Below are 23,101 nucleotides of genomic sequence, written 5' to 3'. Positions count from 1 at the left end.
ATCATACAATTACTGCATAGGTAAGGTCCAGGGGCCTGTTCTACATATACATGTATTTGAATGCACATATGATTTAGTAAATCAGCCTCAAATTGGTTAGTATTCTATATGGTATTGGGTGCATCTATTAGAAAGTTTCTTGTATACTGTATAATGACCTGTTTATGCAGTATAGCGCCTCCCAAAGTTAGGCTGCATTCACACCTGAGCGTCGGTCGTTCGGTTGTTTTTTTGGGCGTTTTTTTCCGGCGTTTTGTCGCACGTATTCATGCTTATTTGCACACATCGTTGTCCGACGTTTTTTACTTCGACGTTTTTTATTTTAGCCAATAGGAAAAATGATCATCTTTTCATCACTTGTTGCTATGTTGGTAGATTTTTTTAATCTTCTGCATGGGCGACAAGTTCTATTGATTAAAGCGACGAAACGCCCATAGCAAACGCCCGTTGTCGCGCAAGTCGCTTGAATCGAGCGTTTCCATTACTTTCTATGGGAAATGGAAACGCTCAAATACGCCCAAACCGCCCGATACGCGCGACAAAAAAGGGTCCGGGACTTGTTTGAGCTTCAGGCGTTCGTCGTTTCAGCGTTCGGCGTTGAGATGTGAACAGTCTCCATAGAGACTAATGTAATTTCGACCCTCCGGCGTATTGTAGCGTCACGCTTCAAGCGTTAAAATGCCTAGGTGTGAATGGAGCCTAACAGGAAGCATCTTCTGCTGTAAATACTCTATATGCAATTACTGTGGCATACCTGCTTTAAAATTACATGCAGTTTGATAATGCCTAGTAATTTTACAGATCATCATTGCAACTCCTTAGTGTGAATGGGCCCATAAACATGCATGTCTTCTAAATTATTGTTGATTACACAATAAATGATACACAATTTCTTCTACCCATTAAAAACTACCCATAATTCATAAAATAAAATAAAAACATTCTGTATCTGAATTATTATAAAAATCATTGCTTTGCATACAGTTATAAGCTGTGTTATTTTATCTAAAGGGTGCCAGAGAAGAAGTCCCATCAAGTAATCAGTGGAAAACACTGCAAGCCCCTCTTGAGCACATTAACCTTCATGTGCGTGGTGGATACATTTTACCACAACAGGCTCCTGCTTTAAACACACATTATAGGTAAATATCTGTTCTGACTAAATCTAGAAAATTAATGTGTTGGGTTTAATGTTCATTTACATGGTACATAGATATATAGATTCAGCTGATCTCAGATATGTTTCTTACATAGCTTCAGTTAAAATGTATATAAAGCTATTTTCTACATTTTGGATCGAGTTCGAAGGGCTAAAACCGCTGTGACATAGGTTACTAGAACAAATAGACAGATTGAAAACATTTTTATAGAGATGTGAAAAACATTATATACACCTATTGTTCATTTTTGTGTCAGTGATCACATAATCCCTGTTTTCTGCTGCATAAGAGCTGGGAGGAGAAACAGCAACACACTGATCTTCCCAGTGAATGGTTGTGCAGGGGCAGCGTGTCAGCAAAAGTCTGATCATTGGAGGAGAGCAGACTGAGTTTCCAGAATAGCTAGAGAACTGATCATGGTGTGTTCTCCTGCTTAGTGTGGTCGGTTTTAATAGGGAAGCAGGGTGATTGTCAGGAATAGCAGGGATTTCACACAAAGGAAGCAATACAAAGAGAACAGGATACTTTTTCCTACAAGTACATGGTACAGCACACACATATCAGAAACATGAAGTGTTGGGTTTACATATTTTTTAACAGGGTTGATTTCATACTCTTATATTTTAAGTAATTGCAAACAAGAATAGTTTCCAGCTATGTGCTCCTGGTATTATTCTTTCGTAGTATGAATGCTATGCATATTTTCATTGAAGTTTGCAAATTACCTCTGGGCTTTTGATTGGATAATTGATAAAAATGTGTGCAGGACCATTTTTGATCAGAATACTTTATTCCAATGGCTATTTTATGTCCCAAGCACAAAAATACACAGTTCTCTACTTAATTACGTTCTTTGAATTTTCCCTTTTCTGTTTTCTGTTTCTCTTTTTCAAAGTCGTTTGAACCCAATGAAACTTCTTATTGCTCTGGATGGTAATGAGACTGCAAATGGACATCTTTTCTGGGATGATGGTAACAGCATTGGTAAGTTTCAATCTGATCTGGTATTTGACATTATATAATGAAAAGTTTATCTGGCATATACTGTACATATTAGAAAAAAATTAAATTATTTAGTTTCCACATAGGAAACACATGTTCATCACCCATTTATAGCCTAATGCAAATAACACCAAAATGTCAAAACTGAAAAGACAGAGCAGCCAGTCTTAGGCCAGGTTCACACTGGTACGACAAACACTCCAACATTGGGAGCTCATGTCGCATGACGTGTGAAAATCAATGTTTCCCTATGAGAGCCATCTTAACTGGTCTGGCACAAGTCGGTCCGACTTTGAAAATGCTCCCTGTACTACTTTGGTCCGACTTTGATCCTTCTTCAGCCCATTGAATATCATTGAAGTCGGATCAAAGTTGGATTGCCATCTTGACTGATCCCACTTTGGCATGCGACTTGTACCCTGATGATCTTGAGGGAAAGCTCCACGCCAAATAAAAAAAAACGGCATGGGTTCCCCCTCCAAGAGCATACCAGGCCCTTTGGTCTGGTATGAATTTTAAGGGGAATCCCCTATGCCAAAAAAAGCATGCAGCCTGGCGGGGGTGGGGACGAGCGAGCTCCCCCCTCCTGAACCGTACCAGGATGCATGCCCTCAACATGGGGGGTGGGTGCTTTGGGGCAGGGGGCACTGCGCCCCCCCACCCCAAAGCACCTTGGCTCCATGTTGATGAGGACAAGGGCCTCTTCCCGATAACCCTTGCCGTTGGTTGTCGGGGTCTGCAGGCGGGGGGCTTATCGGAATCTGGGAGCCCCCTTTAATAAGGGGCCCCCAGATCCCGGTCCCCCACCCTATGTGTATGAGTTTGGGGTACATTGTACCCCTACCCATTCACATGGAAAAAAAGTGTCAAAAATAAAACACACTACACAGGTTTTTAAAGTAATTTATTAGGCAGCTAGGGTCTCTTCCGATTTCTTCTCCCCTCTCGGGCACTTTTCTGCTCTCTCTCTCCGGTTCTTCTCCCTCTGTCTTCTGCCGGGTCTCCTCCGCTATCTTCTGCTCTTTTGCTCGCTCTTGCCCGGTCTTCTAAGTTGTCTTCTTCTTTCTGCTCTTCTTCTAAAGTTGACACAACGCTCTCTCCCACTCTAATGTCTGATGATCCATGTGCCACCATTTATATTGGCATTGGGCAGGGTCACTGGAGGCCTGCCCCTTATGATGTCACCACCCACCATGCTCCAGGCGGTGACGTCATACAGGGCGGGGCCTCTGGATGACGTCACATGGTGACCCCACCCCATGCCAATATAAGTAGTGGCACACCGCACATCAGTCATTAGAGCAAGAGAGAGCGTTGTGTCAACATCGGAAGAAGAGCAGAGGGAAGAAGACAGCAGAGAAGACTGGGCAAGAGCGAGCAAAAGAGTGGGCAAAAGAGCAGAAGATAGGGGAGGAGACCCAGCAGAAGACACCAGACAGAGGGAGAAGAACCAGAGAGAGAGAGAGAGAGCGGAGAAGAGCCAGAGAGGGAAGAAGAAATCGGAAGAGACCCCCAGAGCTGCCTAATAAATTAGTAGTGAGCTGTAGTGTGTTTTATTTTTGACACTTTTTTTTCAGGTGAATGGGTAGGGGTACAATGGGGGGGCCGGGATCTGAGGTCCCCTTATTAAAGGGGCCTCCCAGATTCTGATAAGCCCTCCGCCCGCAGACCCCGACAACCAATGGCCAAGGTTTTCAGAAAGATGCCTTGTCCTCATCAACATGGGGACAATGTGCCCATCCCCTCATGTTGAGGCATGCGGCCTGGGACGGTTTAGGAGGTGGGGTGCTCGCTCATCCCCACCCCCTTTCCTGACCGGCCAGGCTGCATGCTCAGATTAGGGTCTGGTATGGACCTTGGGGGGACCCCACGCTGTTTTTTCAGAGTAGGGGTTCCCCTTAAAACTCATACCAGACTAAAGGGCCTGGTATGCTCTTATGCCGCGTACACACAGTCGTTTTTTGTGATGAAATAAAACAACGTTTTTAAAAACATAATTTAAAATGATCGTGTGTGGGCTGCACATCATTTTTTTCTTCAAAAACACGAGCAAAAAAAAATTCGAACATGCTTCAATTTTTTATGTCGTTTTTCAAAATGTTGTTTTTTGTGTCATAAAAAATTATTGTGTGCGCCTACGATATCCCCTCTGATATCTCTTATTGCTTGTGGCTCTCTGAACTTAAGTGAAATCCCTATGTACTGATACGCTTCTGACATGACTATGAATACATAATTCTTTTATTATATCATTTACTTCTGCAATGTCAATGACTCCAAGTATACACTTGCATTGTCACCTGTCTCTCATTTTTGGTTCCAGACTATGGAGTTGCTTAGTGATATATGTATCAGGCGTGATATACACACAGCTGCGTCTGTGTTGAGCCTTCATTTGTATTTGTCTTGTTTCTTTGTTGACTTCAATAAACAAAACTTTTGAATGAAAAAAAATTATTGTGTGTGGGCTAAAAAGACGTTTTAAACGACATTTTAAACCCGCGCATGCTCAGAAGCAAGTTATGAGGCGGGAGCTTGAATAGAACAGAGTGCCATTCTACGTGTTGTACGTAACCGCGCTTTTCTAGAGCATTTTGAAAAAACGTAGGCAACGTCATTTTTTAAAATGAAGTTTAAAAAACGTTGTTTTTTTTCATGATAAAAAACGTTGTTTTATTTCATCACAAAAAACGACCGTGTGCACGCGGCATTAGAGGGTGAACCCAATGCCATGTTTTTTTTTTTTTTCATTTGGCGTGGAGTTTTTTCTAAAAATTCATACCAGACACAGTGCCTGGTATTGTCAGGGATCTAAGTCAGATCCCTGTTCATTGAAGTCGGATGCATGTCATATCATACCAGTGTGAACCCGGCCTTAAAGCAAAATTGGCCATTATTGCTGACATGAATGATATAATGTTTATTCTTTGTTTTGCCAGTAACACATTTTCACTGCAAATAAAAGAACATGCACATACTATAGTCCGGAAGCTGAATGTACACATTTTGGCTATTATACCAAAATGTTTACAAAAATCACTACCTGTGTGTCCATGCCACGTTGTTTATCCCGATTTCTCTGTGCTGATTTTACTCTGTTAGTTATTATTGTTGTTTACAATATACCTTTTAAATGCAGATATCTATTCTTTTCTTTTTAGACTCAATTGAACATGGCATTTATGTTTTGTATGAATTCCATGCAAGACCTGTAAGTATATGAGATATTAATATTTTTTCAATTAAGAATAAAACAGGAACAGGCACCTTTATTTCTCCTTTCAAGAAGTAAATTGTTTTTATAGATTCATTTAAAAGGGATATATTTAATGTAAATTAACCAACTAAAAATTGGCAGACGTGAGATTTATCAGGATTGGTTGCTACAGCCTACAGGCCAATAGGGACTGTACCATGTACCAGACCCCACATGCAAGAGCAGGGACATCCTATAACACTGCTGGTTATTGCTGGATCCTGCAGACAGCAATCTCAAAGGTAGACTCTTTGACCGAATACTCTCCAGACCCACGACATTGATCTCTCTGGAGGAGAATTGAGTCCCTGAAAGCCCTGCGGGGCACCCCCATCCATCATGATGGGCAGTGGCGGCTGGTGAAGTTTTAGGATGGGGGGGCGCAAGATCCCGCCCTTCCTTTTTGACCCCTCCCATTTCCCATAAGCCCCACCCCTTATAGAATCCACCCACTCCGTCCAGTGTATTCCACCCATAGTGTCAGGATTATACAGCCCTAGCATCCCAGGACAGAGAATACAGCCCTAGCGTCATAGGACAGCGTATACCGCTCAGCCTCACAGATCAGGGTATGAAGGTATACATCATCTGTCCTGTATACAGCTAGATATATACACCCATCTTCCTTCCTGTATATAGAGACCTTCCTCCATCATCACTGACTGCATATATACATCATCTGTCCTGTATACAGCTAGCTATATACACCAACCTTCCTTCCTGTATATAGAGACCTTCCTCCATTATCACTGACTGCAGATATACATCATCTGTCCTGTATACAGCTATGTATACAGTAACAGGACATGCTGGTAGGTTAATTGAATCCTGTCTAAATTGGCCCTAGTATATGTATGAATGTGTGTTAGGGACCCTAGGTTGTAAGCTCCTTGAGGGTAGGAGCTAATGTATATGTAAAGCGTTGAGTAAATTGACGACGCCATAGAAGTACCTGAAATGAAATAAATAAATAATAATGATGTATATCTGCAGTCAGTGATGATGGAGGATGGTCTCTATATACAGATGGGTGTATATAGCTGTATACATTACAGGACATATGTACTCACAATTTGTGACTATTATGTAGTGTAAAGTAGTCCGTACATGGCATGGCAGAAATCCCCAAACTCATGTATTCCAAAGCAGCCAGCGAGACATGATGTGGCACACTCACTGACACCCTGATGCTCCAGTCATTGTATTATACACCCATCATCACTATGCTTATCCCCATTTTATACACCCATCATCATCCTCCAGTCCTCATCATTTTATAATACACCCATCATCACTATCCTTATCCCCATATTATACACCCGTCATCATACTTATCTTTGTATAATACACCTGTCGTCGTCATCATCATCATCCTCCTTGTATATTACACTCATCATCATCCTCCTCCTTGTATAATACACCCATCATCGCTATCCTCATCCTTGTATAATACACCCATCATCGCTATCCTCATCCTTGTATAATACACCCATCATTGCTATCCTCATCCTTGTATAATACACCCGTCATCATCATCCTTGTATAATACACCCATCATCATCATCCTTGTATAATACACCCATCATCGCTATCCTCATCCTTGTATAATACACCCATCATCGCTATCCTCATCCTTGTATAATACACCCATCATCGCTATCCTCATCCTTGTATAATACACCCATCATCGCTATCCTCATCCTTGTATAATACACCCGTCATCATCATCCTTGTATAATACACCCATCATCATCATCCTTGTATAATACACCCATCATCGCTATCCTCATCCTTGTATAATACACCCATCATCGCTATCCTCATCCTTGTATAATACACCCGTCATCATCATCCTTGTATAATACACCCATCATCATCATCCTTGTATAATACACCCATCATCGCTATCCTCATCCTTGTATAATACACCCATCATCGCTATCCTCATCCTTGTATAATACACCCATCATCGCTATCCTCATCCTTGTATAATACACCCGTCATCATCATCCTTGTATAATACACCTGACATGATCCTCATCCTTGTAATACAACCGTCATCACTATCCTTGTATAATACACCCGTCATCATCATCCTCATAATACAACCGTCATCACCATCCTTGTATAATATACCTGACATCATCATCCTCATCCTTGTAATACACCTGGGTTCAACAAACAGTTGAATTCTAAAACAGTTGATGCTTCTAATCTAGAAGCATGGAGCACCAGCCCTGGTTTTATGAGATGATCCTTCTTCTCCTTTAGCCTGGGTTCACATTGATTGCGATGCGCGAACCAGTGCAATTTCAGCGTTGGTTCCCACATTGCATCTTTTCTGCAGGCAGTTCACACTGCCCTCTGCGAACCACTGCGGGTGTCATTACAATGTTAATGACACCCCCAGATCGGTTCGCAGTGTGAACTCGCACAGAAATTGCATCACATAGGTGAGAACACACATGTGATCTGATTTCAGTGTGGGGGAAAACAAGTCCCTCTCTGCACTTTTTTTCTTAAGCATCTAATGTGAGTTCAGCCATACAATAGTATGGCTGAACTCGCATTTCACAGACATCGCATGTGATTTGCACCGCAGTGCGGGTGCAAATCACATGCCATGTCTTAGATCGCAGTAGTCTGAACAGGGGCTCATACCCTACCTCCAGTAGGTAATAAGAGAAACCAACAAAACAAATGCAGGGATGTAAAGGGTTAACCTCTGTCCTCACGTGATAACAGAACATTCAGTGTACATTTAGGCTCAGTCTTATTTACTGCTGGGACAGTTTAACTGTAAATGGATGACAAGTTTTAACAGTCAGTGAGATAGCAGCACTTCAATGGCAACCTGTCACAGGGGAAGATCGGTATCTCTCTGTCCTGCAAAAAAATAGACTATGCCTGTGTGCAGAGAGCTGTTATCAGCTGTTATCACGAGTGAGTGAAACATTTACTTCCCTCAGTCCCTGTGCATATACAGAGCTGCTTCCCCTTCTCCCCCTCATAGGGGTTTACCTTTGCCGTTATGGATCCGTTGCTGGCACTCAGTCTCAGTCTATCATGTGTTTCCAGTGCACTTCACTTCACACTCCACTGCCTGTCCATCAAATGCATGGAGAAACCTGCTCCGCATACTTCCTGTCTTGTCTCTCGGGCGCAATGAGAGAGAAGACAGGAAGTGACATCATGATCCAACTCGGCTGTCAATCAAACTGCCTGGCCGTAGTAATAGATACTACGAGCGCCGGGCAGAAGCTGTGGCGATTCAGAAAGCGCCACAAGGCGGGACAAAAGCCCGCAAATGAAGCGCTGCGTCTGCAATCTTGTCATTGCATTGACGTAGCGCTTCCCATAGTGCACGTGGCCGGCGCCACGTAGTGCAGTTAGTATTAGTAAAAGGACATTTTAAGGGGAAAAAAAAAATCTTAAAGGGCCCGTTTTTTTTTTTTTTTTTTTTTTTTTTAATTTTTTTTTTTTTGACTACAGGAGAGGGGGGGGGGCGGCGCCCGGGCGCCCCCTATGGACGGGCCGCCACTGATGATGGGGGAAGATTTGCCTGTTGGCCCTGTTAATGGACTGGTGAATGCTCATGGGTTTTATGGCGCTTGTAGCATTTTTCTCTAGGATTTCCTGTGGAGTTGCTTTTTTTAGAGTAGACGGTTTCACCGCAGTAATGGTGTTCACAAGGGGTAAGCCATACACACTTTCCTTGTGGTGTCTTTTTACTGATTGCTTAGGGAAGAAGCATGTCTGACAGCTGTAGCCCCATACAGCCAGCAATTCCTTGGGATATAGCACCTGGACAGCGCAGCTTATGAAGTGCAGCAAATATTGTGGACACCTGATCAGGTTTTGACTGCCTGTTAGCTGGGAGGAAAATCACTGTAGATTATTGGGACCTAGAGACTGCCAGCAAGCCATGGCCTCTCTTAAGTAGAGAGGACCCCTTGCACAGTTCACCCTGCAATGACTCTCCTAAGATTAGATTAGCTCTGAATCTTATTGGGTATTTCTACTGTCTCTGGGGCACAATCTTCCTTTGTATCAAGAGATTAATTTTCTGCATGCCATTTCTAGTCTTGGAACCTCTGGGATGCAAACATGAGCCTTCTCTTTTCCCTCTTCCCCTTCGGCAGTAGGATGAGGTTTTGAATAAAAATCCTGAGGAAGAGGATTGAGAATCCCCTGTAAATGAGTCCTCCCAGGAGGAATCACAGAGTCCAGAGCTGTCTCAGACACAGAAGACCATTGTGGTTACCACTGCCAGAATCCTATACCCATGCAGTCACCATTTTTGGGTCCTGGAGGCTGGCATAAAATCCCACATCCTTTCCAGTGAACCCTCATATTAGGGCCAAAATCTGAACGCATTACCTCTGCTGCATCTGGCAGCAGCTCATCTTACGGGGCCACTTGAAATGCTGGACAACTCCCTGCCTGATCCCTTGGACAAGCTTATTTTCTATCTTGTTTCTGGTGAATCTTGAACTCCTTGCTCCTTCCATTAACTTCCTGTTTAAGCCATGTCTTGGCACTTCCTGTTTGCCAGATTATTGTGCTCTTCTCCAGTCAGTATCTTGCTCTTTACACTTATGCTTCTACCTAATAGAAACCTTCAACTATTTGTTACTGAGCTTTGGCTTGTTCCTCGATTATACTTCTGCTTGATCCCAACCTGCAACTGCTTGTTACCAACCCAATATACAAACTTAGTGTTAAACTTATATAAATAAATACATTAAATGCTTAACAACTATTATCACACTCATATATATTGTGCATCAAAAGTCCACATGAGTGTCCATATATATCAATCTTCTTGTATATGTGATCAAACTTTGCAAATAAAATGCAGAGTGCTATAAAAAAAAAAAAAACTTGATAGAAAACTGGCTATGGGGGCTGTCCAAAGGGTTGTGATAAATAACGTATACTCAGAATGGTCTAGAGTGGTTAGTGGGGTACCCCAAGGCTCTGTCATAGAACCAATTCTGTTTAATTTATTTATAAATGATATAGAGGGTGGGATAAGTAGCTTGATCTCAGTGTTTGCTGATGACGCAAAGATATGTAGGGCAACAACAACACAGCAGGATATAGAAGCTTCACAAGAGGACTTGAATAAATTGGGCTACTGAATGGCAAATAAAGTTTAATATTGAAAAATGTAAGGTAATGCACTTGGGGTGGTAAAAAAATATAAACACAAGTTACTCATTAGGGGAGAACCCCTGGGGGCTTCCTGAAAGGAGAAGGATATAGGGGTCCTAGTAGAAGACAGACTGAGCAATAGCATGCAGTGTCAAGCTGCGGCTACCAAAGCCAGCAGAATATTAGCATGCATAAAAAAGGAATTTACTCCAGAGATAAAGCAATTATCCTGTACTTTATACAACTCTGGTTCGGCCGCATCTGGAGTATTCTGTCCAGTTCTGGTCACAAGCCTCAGAAATGAAGTGCTTGAGTTGGAGAGAGTTCAGGGAAGGGCAACTAAATTAATATGGGCACTGGAGAACCTCAATTACGAAGAACGACTGCAAGCGCTAAATTTATTTTCCTTAAAGAAGAGACGCTTGAGAGGAGGATAGCGATATACAAATATCTCAATGTCATCCCAGCGTAAGTATGAAGCTTTTCAGTCCCAGGGAGTGTAAGAGGACATGGGGCCACACAATGAGACTGGAAGAGAAGCGGTTTAACCTTAACCACTTCAGCCCCGGACCATTTTGCTGGTCAATGACCGGGCCACTTTTTGTGATTCGGCACTGTGTCACTTTAACTGACAATTGCATAGTCGTGCAACGTGGCTCCCAAACAAAATTGGCGACCTTTTTTTTCCCACAAATAGAGCTTTCTTTTGGTGGTATTTGATCACCTTTGCGGTTTTTATTTTTTGCGCTATAAACAAAAATAGAGCGACAATTTTGAAAAAAAAATGAATATTTTTTTACTTTTTGCTATAATAAATATCCCCCAAAAATATATAAAAAAAACATTTTTTTCCTCAGTTTAGACCGATACGTATTCTTCTACATATTTTTTATTAAAAAAAAATCGCAATAAGAGTTTATTGATTGGTTTGCGCAAAAGTTATAGCGTCTACAAAATAGGGGATAGTTTTATGACTTTTTATTAATATTTTTTTTTACTAGTAATGGCGGCGATCTGTGATTTTTATCGGTACTGCGACCTTATGGCAGACACATCAGACACTTTTTACACATTTTTGGGACCATTGGCATTTTTATAGCGATCAGTGCTATAAAAATGCATTGATTACTGTAAAAATGTCACTGGCAGGGAAGGGGTTAACACTAGGGGGCGATCAAGGGGTTAATTATGTTCCCTCATTGTGTTCCAACTGAAGAGGGGGGTGGGACTAACTAGGGGAAATGACAGATCGCTGTTCATACATTGTATGTACATACGATCAGTCATTTCTCCCCCTGAAAGAATCAGGAGCTGTGTGTTTACACACACTGCTCCCGGTTCTCGCTCTGTCACGAGCGATCGCGGGTGCCTGACGGTGATCGTGCCCGCCGGGCACTCGCATCAGCACAAGAGGCTAGCAGTGCAAAATCACGTTATATAACGTTATTTTGCGCAGCCGAGCCGACCTGCCACCCTAAAACTACGGTGGGCGGTCAGCAATCGGTTAAAGGAGTTGTAAATGCAGAAGGTTTTTTATCGTAATGCATAGAATGCAAAAGGTATAACATATATCCACTCACATGGTATAAAACATTTTTCAGCATCAAAACCAGAAACTGGAAAAATGTGAGTGGATATATTTTATACCTTTTGTTAAAAAATATATGTTTACAGCACTTAGCAATTTGCAAGTTTAATCACATATACAAAAAAAAAAAGAGTGATAACAGTGGATAAGCATTTAATGTATTTATTTATATGAGTTTAACGAAAGGCAAATCAGCAAAGTGCACTTGAAATTGCGCTGGAAGTGCAGTCACTGTAAATCTGAGGGGTAGATCTGAAATGGGGTGAAGCTCTGCTGATTTTATTATCCAATCATGTGCAAGCTAAAATGAGGACCCTGGGTATCCATAAAGATGGAAGTTGCATTTGATGTGGTCCCCTATGCCCAGTTTCACTCCAGAGTCCTGCAGATCATATCCTGTCAGTGTGGGACAAGCATCAGCCCTTTGATCTGCCAATAAATCTCACTCCCAGGACCAGGTCAGGACAGAAATGTTGGATGTCCATGCAGATGATGGACACCAGGTAATCCTTCCTTCTGAGCAATTGAAACTTCTTGATGAGGATGCCAAGCATAATTCTTCCCCTTCTCAATGCCAGAAAATTGACCTCCAACCACCATCTACCATATTTGTTGAAAAGCTTTTATTTTTTTTGCACCTGTTATGAAGGTCATACATTTAATCTCTTACAGTATGTAGTGGGGCACACTTTGGCTTTTCTTCAGTCTGATGGGGAGATATCCGTGGCTTTAAGAATCATAAAGTCACAGGTCTCAGACTTGGCCATTATTTTCAGAGACATAAAGCACCACATTAAGTCTTTGTACAGGGCGTTACAATGATTAATCTGCCCGTTTAGTCCTCTTGTCTATGTGGGACGTCAACTTGGTCTTTTCTGCAGACTTATCATTTTTAACCTCTCTAAGAAGAGATTCTCTTGTCACTCCTTGCATGCAAGGTTGTCTTTGTTGGTGGCAATTTCCTTTGCTCGCAGAGTCTTGGAGTTGGTTGCTGTTTCCTGCAAGAATCCCTCTCCTGGTTATTTTTCAGGATGAGGTGGTGTTTGAGGCATCTGTCTTCTTTCCTACCTAAGGTGGTTGCTTCATTCCACCTGAATCAGGACATTGTGTTGTCATGATTTCCTTACATCATCTCCATTGATATTCAGGCCAGAGAAGTTTCTGCTCATTCCCAATATTCATTTCTGCTACCATGAATCATGTGGCTGGTGGTGTTATGTGGAGACCCAATCCCTTCTGGCTCTATTTTCTACCCATACAAGATGTCCTTACTTTGGATATTAATACTAATACACCATTACCACTCTTGGTGTGGGTCGCAATAAAGGCCTTTGTGGCCTTCTCATTAACAGGCATGGCACTATTAAAACTGCTTTTTAAAATCTTAAGTCACTTTTATTCAAGTCTCCTCCTCCGGTTACCACACCCATATCCAGTCTATGATACACTTACTAGGGCTGAGTTGTTGGCAAAAATTCTCCTTAAATTTATTCTCCCCTGTAAATGCAGACACAATGAGGATTTAGCTCTCCTTTCTAAGGAACTTTGGGATGAAGTATTGCAGAGTAGTCAGATGATTTCACTCTCATCAACACAATGAGGGAGATTTACTAAAACTGGTGCACACAGAATCTGGTGAAGCAGTGCATAGACACAAATCAGCTTTCAGGTTTTATTGTCAGAGCTTTATTAACCACTTCCCGACCTCCTCATGTACATTTACGTCGGCAGAATGGCACGTGCCTGCCTAGACGTGGGTGGGGGGTCGGATCGGGGAGCGATCCGGGACGACGGCGTGGCTATTTGTTTATAGCCGCTCCGTCGCGATCGCTCCCCGGAGCTGAAGAACGGGGAGAGCCGTGTGTAAACACGGCTTCCCCGTGCTTCACTGTGGCGGCGCATCGATCGAGTGATCCCTTTTATTAGGGAGACTCGATCGATGATGTCAGTCCTACAGCCACACCCCCCTACACTAGTAAACACATACACAGTGATCCCTAAATGTTACAGCGCCCCCTGTGTTTAACTCCCAAACTGCAACTGTCATTTTCACAATAAACAATGCAATTTAAATGCATTTTTTGCTGTGAAAATGACAATGGTCCCAAAAATGTGTCAAAATTGTCCGAAGTGTCCGCCATAATGTCGCAGTCATGAAAAAAATCGCCACGTCGCACGACCGCGCAATTGTCTGTTAAAGCGACGCAGTCCCGAACTGTAAAAACCCCTTGGGTCTTTAGCCAGCATATTGGTCCGGGGCTTAAGTGGTTAATCAAGCTGAAGTTAGAAGCTGACTGGCTACTATTCACAGCTTCATTCGATTCTGTGTGCACAAGTTTTAGTAAATCTCCCACATAGAGTGACAGTTTTTTTTTTTTTTTTTTGAGAGTGCACTGCACACCAGATTTATTTTATAGAATAGGTCTCAGGGATAACTCACACTGTGCCAGATGCAACAACCCACACAGTAATTGTATAATAATTTGCATGCTACAAAACTGAGGCTTAAAGGTCATAGAGTAGTGCAATGCTTGTGATATCTACTAAAACAAATCCATATAACCCTACCAAAATATAATTCTCCCTCTAGCCCCCTTTGTATGCTATCAAACATCAGTAAATCAGTGAATTTATACATATAATTGTGTGCTAACATCAAATCTATAAAGCATGCATACATATACAAAAACATATATATATATATCACTCAGTGCTCATAAAGCGTGTGTGATTACTTTTTGAAAAAAAAAATGACACTTGTCCATATATACGACATTAATGTGCTAGTGATCAAATACAGGCATACCCCACTTTTAAGTACGCAATGGGGTTTATTTACTAAAACTGGAAATTGCAAAATCAGGCTCACTTCTGCAGAGAAACCAATGAGCTTCCAGGTTTTATTACAAAAGCCTTAATTAACAAGCTGGGGTTAGAAGCTCATTGGTTTCTATGCAGAGGTGAGCCTGATTTTGCGCTTTCCAGCTTTAGTACATAAACGCCATTGTGTACTTAAAAGTGGGGTAAGCCTGTAATCCTCAGTAGTATTCAGAAGACAAACACATGCAATCTTCTGTGTTCACACACCACTGTGTAAATTCCCTATCTTTTGTATAAATGACTGCTTCCACACAAGTGCGGCCCCACCAAGTGAGGATGTACTGTAAGCTTACCCTCTAGAGTCAGACCTCTAAATTCTATGAGGTCTAAATGCTAATTGCAACTGATTCCAGACAGCTAAACATTTTGTTCCTGCAACTGTGTCATTGGGATTTTTCCTCAATAAAAATATACTGCTCTCCAATTCCAATTATTATAAAAAAAAAAGATTAAAAACACCGGCATAAACAAATGTAAACAGCTAACAGCGACAGACAATCCTTTTTCTAACGGCAATCTCCAATTACTTGTGATTTGTCCATCACTTGTATGCCTCTTGGCGCTCTTCTTCCCTTGTGACAGGCACAGTGAATCGGCAAGTATGTGATGACATCACACACAGAAAGCCCCATCTTTACGTGTTACATCCATTAAAGACTTCCTTAAGAAAAAAGAAAATTACTTTATCAGAGATTGTATATACATATATGTGTCATGGATATGCAGTAGTCTGTCAGCTTACCTGTTTCCATCTGTTCATTAGAGGCCTGACCCCGTTCTGGTTCCATTTTTATCACTTCCTCTTCCTGTATGGCCCCACCCAGGCCATCCCAGGAAGTCTATATTAACTGTTGCACTATAGGTCTGCAGTGCTGTTCAACAGTGTTGCTTTGCTTAAGTTCCTGTCTGCAGTGTGCCACGATTGTCTTCCTGTGTACCGTTTTTGGCTTGTCTCTGACTTCTCCCGTTTGCCTGTGCCCCTGACCTTTGCCTGTCTCTCAGTTACCCTTGTCTGCCTGTTGCCCTGACCTCCGCCTACCCATCACTACCGTTTGTCCTGCCTGTTGCTTCCCCTCTCTCCCTGTGGAGTGTGACCTAGGGAATCCCAGGGGTCGCGACCTGGATCCAGCTGCGGCGAAGGCCTTCCTCACCACTAGGGGCTCTGGTGAACACAAAGCTGGGTCTTAGACTCCGCGCCCTGGGTGATCTTGGGTTCATGCTCCCTCCCTGATAGCAGCAGTCAGCTATAGGGTTCACTATCCTGAGGTGCATCCCTGACCCCAACGGGGTGCACTTGTCACCTGACTATGGGTGACCTGACAATATGCTTTTATAGATTTCTTGTTAGCAAATGAGTATACTGTATGTATACAGTAAATGCATAGATTTACAAATTTTTGGTAACCAATAAAAGGTGGTTAGAAGGAGAATTTGATTTTTGATAGGGTAATGTTGTTTATTTTAGTAGATATCACAAGCGCTGCACTACTTCATGATTTATATAGTGTTTTTATGTGGTGGTGATACACGACAGTGCCAGAAGCTGGTTGATTATTGCTGCGTGGAAACTTTTTTGATTTATATAGTTGCAAATTGAGGCTTAGCCGAGCTGGGAGGGGGTATGCCTGGTCAGGATTCCTGACTTTTTTTTGGCCAGTGTCCACTCACCTAAAGTATAACAGTATAACCTAAGTAGTAATTTTTGTTCAAATATATAATCAGGATAAAACATTATCATGACCTGCTTTAAAAAAACTTCTGCTAATGAAATGTTTGCAATCATTATATTGTGACAAAAGAGAATCAAACTGTATTTTCCATATACCTTTTTTTTTTTTAGGCATACATTTACGTTTGGTCTGTTTTTTCTTTATTATAGAATTCAATAGCACTCACGGTAACCCATAAAAATTATACCGATCCAAATAATCTGAACTTTGACGAAATCAAAATATTGGGATTGCCAAAACAAATAGAGAATCTTGTTGTGAGAAAGAATGGTATTGTGCAAACGTCTAACCATGTGATTTCCTATGATGCTGCCAAGAAGGTAAATATAACATCTACTGCAGATTACAACATAAATTATTAAAGTGGAGGTTCACCCAAAAAAAATTTTAACATTACATTCAGCCGAGTTGTCCTAATGACAATCGGCTGTTTTTTTTTTTTTTTTGTACATACCGTATTTTCACCGCCGCTTCCGGGTATGTCTTCTGCGGGACTGGGCGTTCCTATCTGATTGACAGGCTTCCAACCATCGCATACAGCGCATCACGAGTTGCCGAAAGAATCCGAACGTCGGTGTGCAGGTGCCGTATAGAGCCGCACCGACGTTCGGCTTCTTTCGGCAACTCGTGATGCGCTGTATGCGACGGTCAGAAGCCTGTCAATCAGATAGGAATGCCCAGTCCCGCAGAAGACATACACGGAAGCGGCGGTGAAATACGGTATGTACGAAAAAAAACAAAAAAACAGCCGATTGTCATTAGGACAACTCGGCTGAATGTAATGTTAAAAATGTATTTTTGGGTGAACCCCCGCTTTAAGTTCCAGAAAATACAATTTATTTTTTCAATCTGTGCATGTATTTTTTAATGTTATCTTTTCTAACCTAATAAAGTTTATTGAATTTTAGCAAGATGACAAAGCAGCCAATGCATGCATTTTTTTGTGAACAAGGTGTTTGAAAATGACTCATAAAGTTCAATACTTCTGAGCATGCTTCGACTTAATTCTGAGCATACGTGGATTTTTCTCAAATGGAGTTCCACACAGACGATCAGATTTTTCTATTGTTTTATTATCCATAGGAAACATTTAAATCATGTTGTATTTTTGTAACACCGATGAAAAAAAGACAGATGGGGCCCACACACAATCGGTTTGTCCGATGAAAACAGTCCATCGGTCTGTTTTCATCGGACAAACCGATCATGTGTACACGGCTTAAGTGCCATTTCTCTCTGCTGCCTCCTTCCTCTGCTATCTGTATGACTCGCTTCTGACAGGTTTTCCTGACACCACGGGCTAAAAAGTTGACAGGGGAGGACGCTCCAGCACACAGCCTGTGATTGACAGCCTCAGCTCTGACCCTGTGTGCTGTGTAAAGGGTGTGTGTCCCTTTCCTCTTCTCACTGAGCTCTGCAGAGTTTAACGTCAACTCTCCATTCCCTGCTTTCCGAAAGCTTAGACAAGCTGTATAAATTCTGCACTTTGAACAGCTGTAGAAAGGAGAAGCCTGCAGAAAACAGGTACAACTTATGTAGGAGGATTTGTTTCATCTTGTTTACAACCACTTTAACTATCGCACACTGCACAGCATAGAGCAGAGGGCTTAGTGTAATATTCACATTTGAGTGGGGGAATTGACACACCTCCCTCTACTCAGTTGGATAGGGAAACATGCACAGTTGAGGCTGTCAATCATCTGTTGTGTGCTGAAGGGGGGATGGGGCCGTCTCCCCTATTTTCTGTCAGAAGTGACTCACACAGATGGCAGATGAATGACAGCACAGACATGCATTGGATTAAGGTAAATTCACACTATAGAAGGATATTTTTCATTTAAGAGGTTTACAACAACTTTGAAACTGAAATCAAAACATATAAAACAAATGTAATTTAATACCCCATTAAAGTATTATGCATGTTTTTATTTAATTTGTAGTCCTGTATTGCAAACTATGTTTGCTTGGACAAGTCTTTATGGCAAGTAGTGTACAGTTAAACATTTGATCTACCCTCTTGGAAAATGCCAACCTTGCCTCATCTTCTGAGCCTACAGACAAAATCTTCTTTCCCCTGGCCACACCTGTGCAGTTGATCACCTTACACTTATATGGGGGAGATGTCTGTCTGTACAATGTTGATCTGACTACATGTCTTTTTCTTTGACTTCAGGCTTTAAACTGATTATGTATTTATGATAAAAAAAAATCCATATATTTTTACATACAGGAAGGAAGCACTAAAAGCATGCATAATTAGATCGGTGCTGTCAGGAGTAGGCCCTCTTCAGATTGCTGCTTGTTTCCTCATTTTTCAGTCACAGTCTGGACAAGATGATTTTGCCTAATGACAGCAAAAATCTGATCTGAGCTTTTGAATGGAAATTCTGACCGTGTGTATGTTCCATTAGACTTTTGCTGTCCGAATTTCCGCCAACAAAAGATTGAGATCTGGTTCTTTAATTTTCAGACAGAAAAAATTCCTATCGGACAATCCAATCGTCTGTAGCAATTCGATGCGCAAAATTCCGATGCATTCACGGAAACAATTCAACGCATGCTCGGAAACATTGGACATTAATTTTCTCGGCTCGTAATGTTGTACGTCACCGCGTTCTTAACGAAAGAAAGTTCAGAGAACTTTTGTGTGACCGCAAGCCAAGCTTGAGCGGAATTCCATCAGAAAAAACATCCCAGGTTTTCCGACGGAAAATCCGATCGTGTGTACGCGGCATTACAGAAATCTGTCCCAGATTTGCTTCATTGAAAGGGTGCCTGAATCACAATACAGAATTCTTATCTGTTGGTCATAACAGCTCTTAAGTATAACTTTGAAGCTGTGTGCATGAAGTTTAGCATTTAATTCATTTCTCAAACCTATCTGACACCTCCAAATAGAATGCATACAGTTATGTAGTGTACTTAATGTTTTTCCCCTTTGTTATGTCAATAGATTGTGGTAGCGTTTTTGCTTTATGTTAATGAAGAATAACTTGAGATGAAAATAATAAAAATGTTTGTGTGTGTTCTGCAGATTGGTCATATCACTGGACTTAGTTTGGCATTTGGAGAATCGTATACTCTAGATTTCAATGATAATGTGAGAATTGACTGCCATCCTGAAGAAAATGCCAGTCAACAATCTTGTGAAAGTCGTGGTTGCACCTGGAAGGTAGGTATTTATTTAGCAAGTGAAGCCTTGAAGATGGCTGGTAAAACAATTGATTTACCATTTTTTTCCATGTCTGTCAACTTTTAACTCATTTGCTGCCAGAGCTATTTTTTATTTTGCGCACACAAGCACTAAAATGCATATTTCTTAATGATACATCATAGGACATAGGCCACATCATAATCTTAACTACTTGGGTTATGCTGCCACTTTCAGGTAAATGGACACTGGCCCAAAAAACAAAACAAAGGTCCAGTCCTTAGGTGATGTGTCTACAGATGTGTCTCTGAAGATTTTCCTCTGTGGGCTTAGTCCCTTTTTTCTAGCATATTCTGAACATCCCTGCTGGGGTAGAGAAGGGCTTTATTTGGATTGGTTGCCTATAACAAGGTCGAGAAAGTCTGACCCAGATCCCACATTGAAGGACAGCCTCTAATGTTGCTGGCCGATGCTGGATACTGTGAGCAAGAATCTCCAGGGTACTGTGTATCAGGTCAGACTTCTCTGGCAGTGCTTTACAGGCCCAAAGAAGTTATCCCTCAGGGGAAAAGGTAGATTCCCCAAAGGCCTTTGGGATTACACGTGCCATGAGAGATGAAGATTCTACCTGTTGGTACTGCAAAATGGACTGGTGAGTGCCTTTGTGGTGGAGAAATATGGCAATATTTTCCCTGAAGTGTTCCATTTGCATTGGGGCTGTGTAGGTTAATATTTATAAGCAGACCAATACACTACAGTGACAATGTTCAAAAAGCAGTTAACCAGTATGGCAATATCATTGCACATGCCTCAGCAAGTGCATACACCATTTTGGCAGTTTCTTTGGCATGTGGGATCAGACGCTGACTTTTTTGACACAGAACAGTTCCTGATCTTCAGCCACAGCCCCTGCACAGTGCAGCAGCTTACATGGCATCAAAGCCAGGGCACAGCAGATGTTTGGATATTGGACTTGCCACTCCTCTCAGTTGAACAGCCACTCTATTTTAGGGTATTAAAGGCCTACTAACCTTAAGTAGGACATGGTCTCATGCAGGCAGAGAGGTGGGGGGTAGGCTCAAAAATCAATTTTTATTTATTTATGTTTAACTTATTTTAATTTATTTAACAAAGAATTACAAAGCACATTATATCATCATAAAATGCATCCTGTATTTCAAAAAAAACATTAATATCTCAGACACAACATAAATACAATATCTACTGTACATATAAATATGTAGGTAATACCCTCATGATTACCTATTCAAACCCATTATGTGTATTCTTTTCCTTTAAACAGAATCGCTATTCTAAATTGCTGGTGAAGAAAAAAAAATAGGGGGGAGAGGGGGATGGGGGGTAAGGGGTTCATGAGCAGAGCTCATTCCATTCCTTATCTGTCTCATTTTATACGTTATGAGCTTTCCACCATTGCTCCCTCTCTTCCCTCCTGCATTACATTTTCATTACCCACATAACCTATATACACCAAAGATTATTTAAACTCGAACCACCTTTCCAAAGTTCTACATAATTTCGTATAGGAATTATTTTGTAAATTAATCAATTCTTCCTAAAAGAAAATGGGTGAAATATGTGACTTTTCAGGTGCATGGACACATAAATACACAGATAAACATTTAGTATAAAAAATTGTTACAACATTGTATTTAATTACAAATATTTAGATTAAGAGCATACTGTACAGTCATATAATGTCATTCATGTTATTCCACTTAAAATACATGTTATTAACAACACAATGGTTAACAACATTAGCAGTGCTCAATCTTGGTGACACCAAATACCTATTAGATGTGTATCTCATCCTCCGTGATTCTTTTACAGTCCACCATGTGAATAAAGACAGTCTCTTTAATGTGAAAGTCTGTGGGCTCCTTTTCAAAGGTTCCGTAGATGACACACCGACACCACACCATGTGAGACCCGCTCCCCTGAGGTTTAACACTCACCCAAGCTCCTTAATATACAGCCCTTTAATCACAGTGCCCTCTACAGATCACTAATAGGATGGCTCCCCACATTCACCAGTCCCTCTAAGGATCGTTGATCTTATAAAATAAAACAGCTCCACATAGCGTAATCCAGTTCACATGCAACGTTTTTTAAAACACCATCTCCCTTAAAATCACACTTACAAACGCATCAGAATGATAAGGCATCAATAGCAGTTTCATGTCAGTCCTCCCTGCAATGTGTTACACAGTTTCTCACCACACCGCTCCTAGCTCTGTGGCTGTGAATGACACTGATGCTGATGTCACTCCCGGTTGCCATATGGTCCCGTGCTGATGAGTTTCATCATTACGACTTTGTCTGAGAGTGTCTTATTTACCCCAATAGAGTGGCCATCATCTACTATGGTTGAAAAACATACTGAAAGGTCAGATAATGAAGGTGAAAATGAACTGTTCCTCTATAGGTGACTTTACTGTACAGTCCCAAGTAATTAAGGAAAGGTGCATTCTAAAAGGTTATGATTCTTGTCAGTTAGATGGAATCATATAGGAGGTGTTAGAAATGCCCAGAGAGGATTGCTTGAGGAATAATAATGTAAGGAATAATAAAGATTATATGTGAGGTTTTATTTCTAATTTCCACTCACAGTACAGATAGGTTGAAAATATATTCAGACGACACTGGCATGTATTGTGTATGAATAGAGCATTAAACCAGGTGCTTCCTAAGCATCCTAAATTTATTTACAGGAAAGCCCCTAGTTTTGGGGATAGAGTTGTTAAGAGTGTTGGATCCACCCAAGAGACCCCAATTGCTCTGGGGAAAAGCATTTTTTTTTTGCCTGTAGAAGGTGTAATGCATGCCAATAAGTTTACAGGGGTCTAAATAGTTGTAGATCTACATCTAATGATAAAAACTTTCAAATAAAAGAGTTTATTTCATGCAATACAACCCATGTGGTCTATGCCCTGTAATGCCTTTGTGGCTTATTGTCTATTGACACACAAAAAGACCCTTAAATAAGCGCATTGCAGAGCATATACACAATATTAAAATAGGTTTTAAAGACCATAGTGTTTCTTTACGTTTTAAACAATGGCATAACAGGGACCCATCAGGTTTGAGATTCAGGGGAATTGACAAAGTCCATCCCTTTTGGAGAGGTATAAATAGAGTTAGAGAACTATCAAAATG

The 23,101-nt window shown here is 41.3% G+C and overlaps 1 protein-coding gene across 3 annotated transcripts in view; it reads left to right on the top strand.

The window, feature by feature from the left end:
- SI (sucrase-isomaltase) overlaps nt 1-23,101 on the top strand; it is a 318,808-nt gene that overhangs the window by 182,936 nt on the left and 112,771 nt on the right. For all 3 annotated transcript variants that reach the window (XM_040349295.1, XM_040349296.1, XM_040349297.1), the window contains exons 43-47: nt 1,012-1,142; nt 2,056-2,144; nt 5,324-5,373; nt 16,923-17,093; nt 19,808-19,945. In XM_040349295.1, coding sequence (XP_040205229.1) covers nt 1,012-1,142; nt 2,056-2,144; nt 5,324-5,373; nt 16,923-17,093; nt 19,808-19,945 — 579 coding nt within the window. The remainder of the gene's footprint in view (nt 1-1,011; nt 1,143-2,055; nt 2,145-5,323; nt 5,374-16,922; nt 17,094-19,807; nt 19,946-23,101) is intronic.

This window comes from Rana temporaria, chromosome 4 (genome assembly GCF_905171775.1).
Source record: "Rana temporaria chromosome 4, aRanTem1.1, whole genome shotgun sequence".
NCBI lineage: Eukaryota > Metazoa > Chordata > Amphibia > Anura > Ranidae > Rana > Rana temporaria.
Note: the sequence above shows the minus strand (reverse complement) of the source record. Positions and strands in the feature narration are given on the sequence as shown.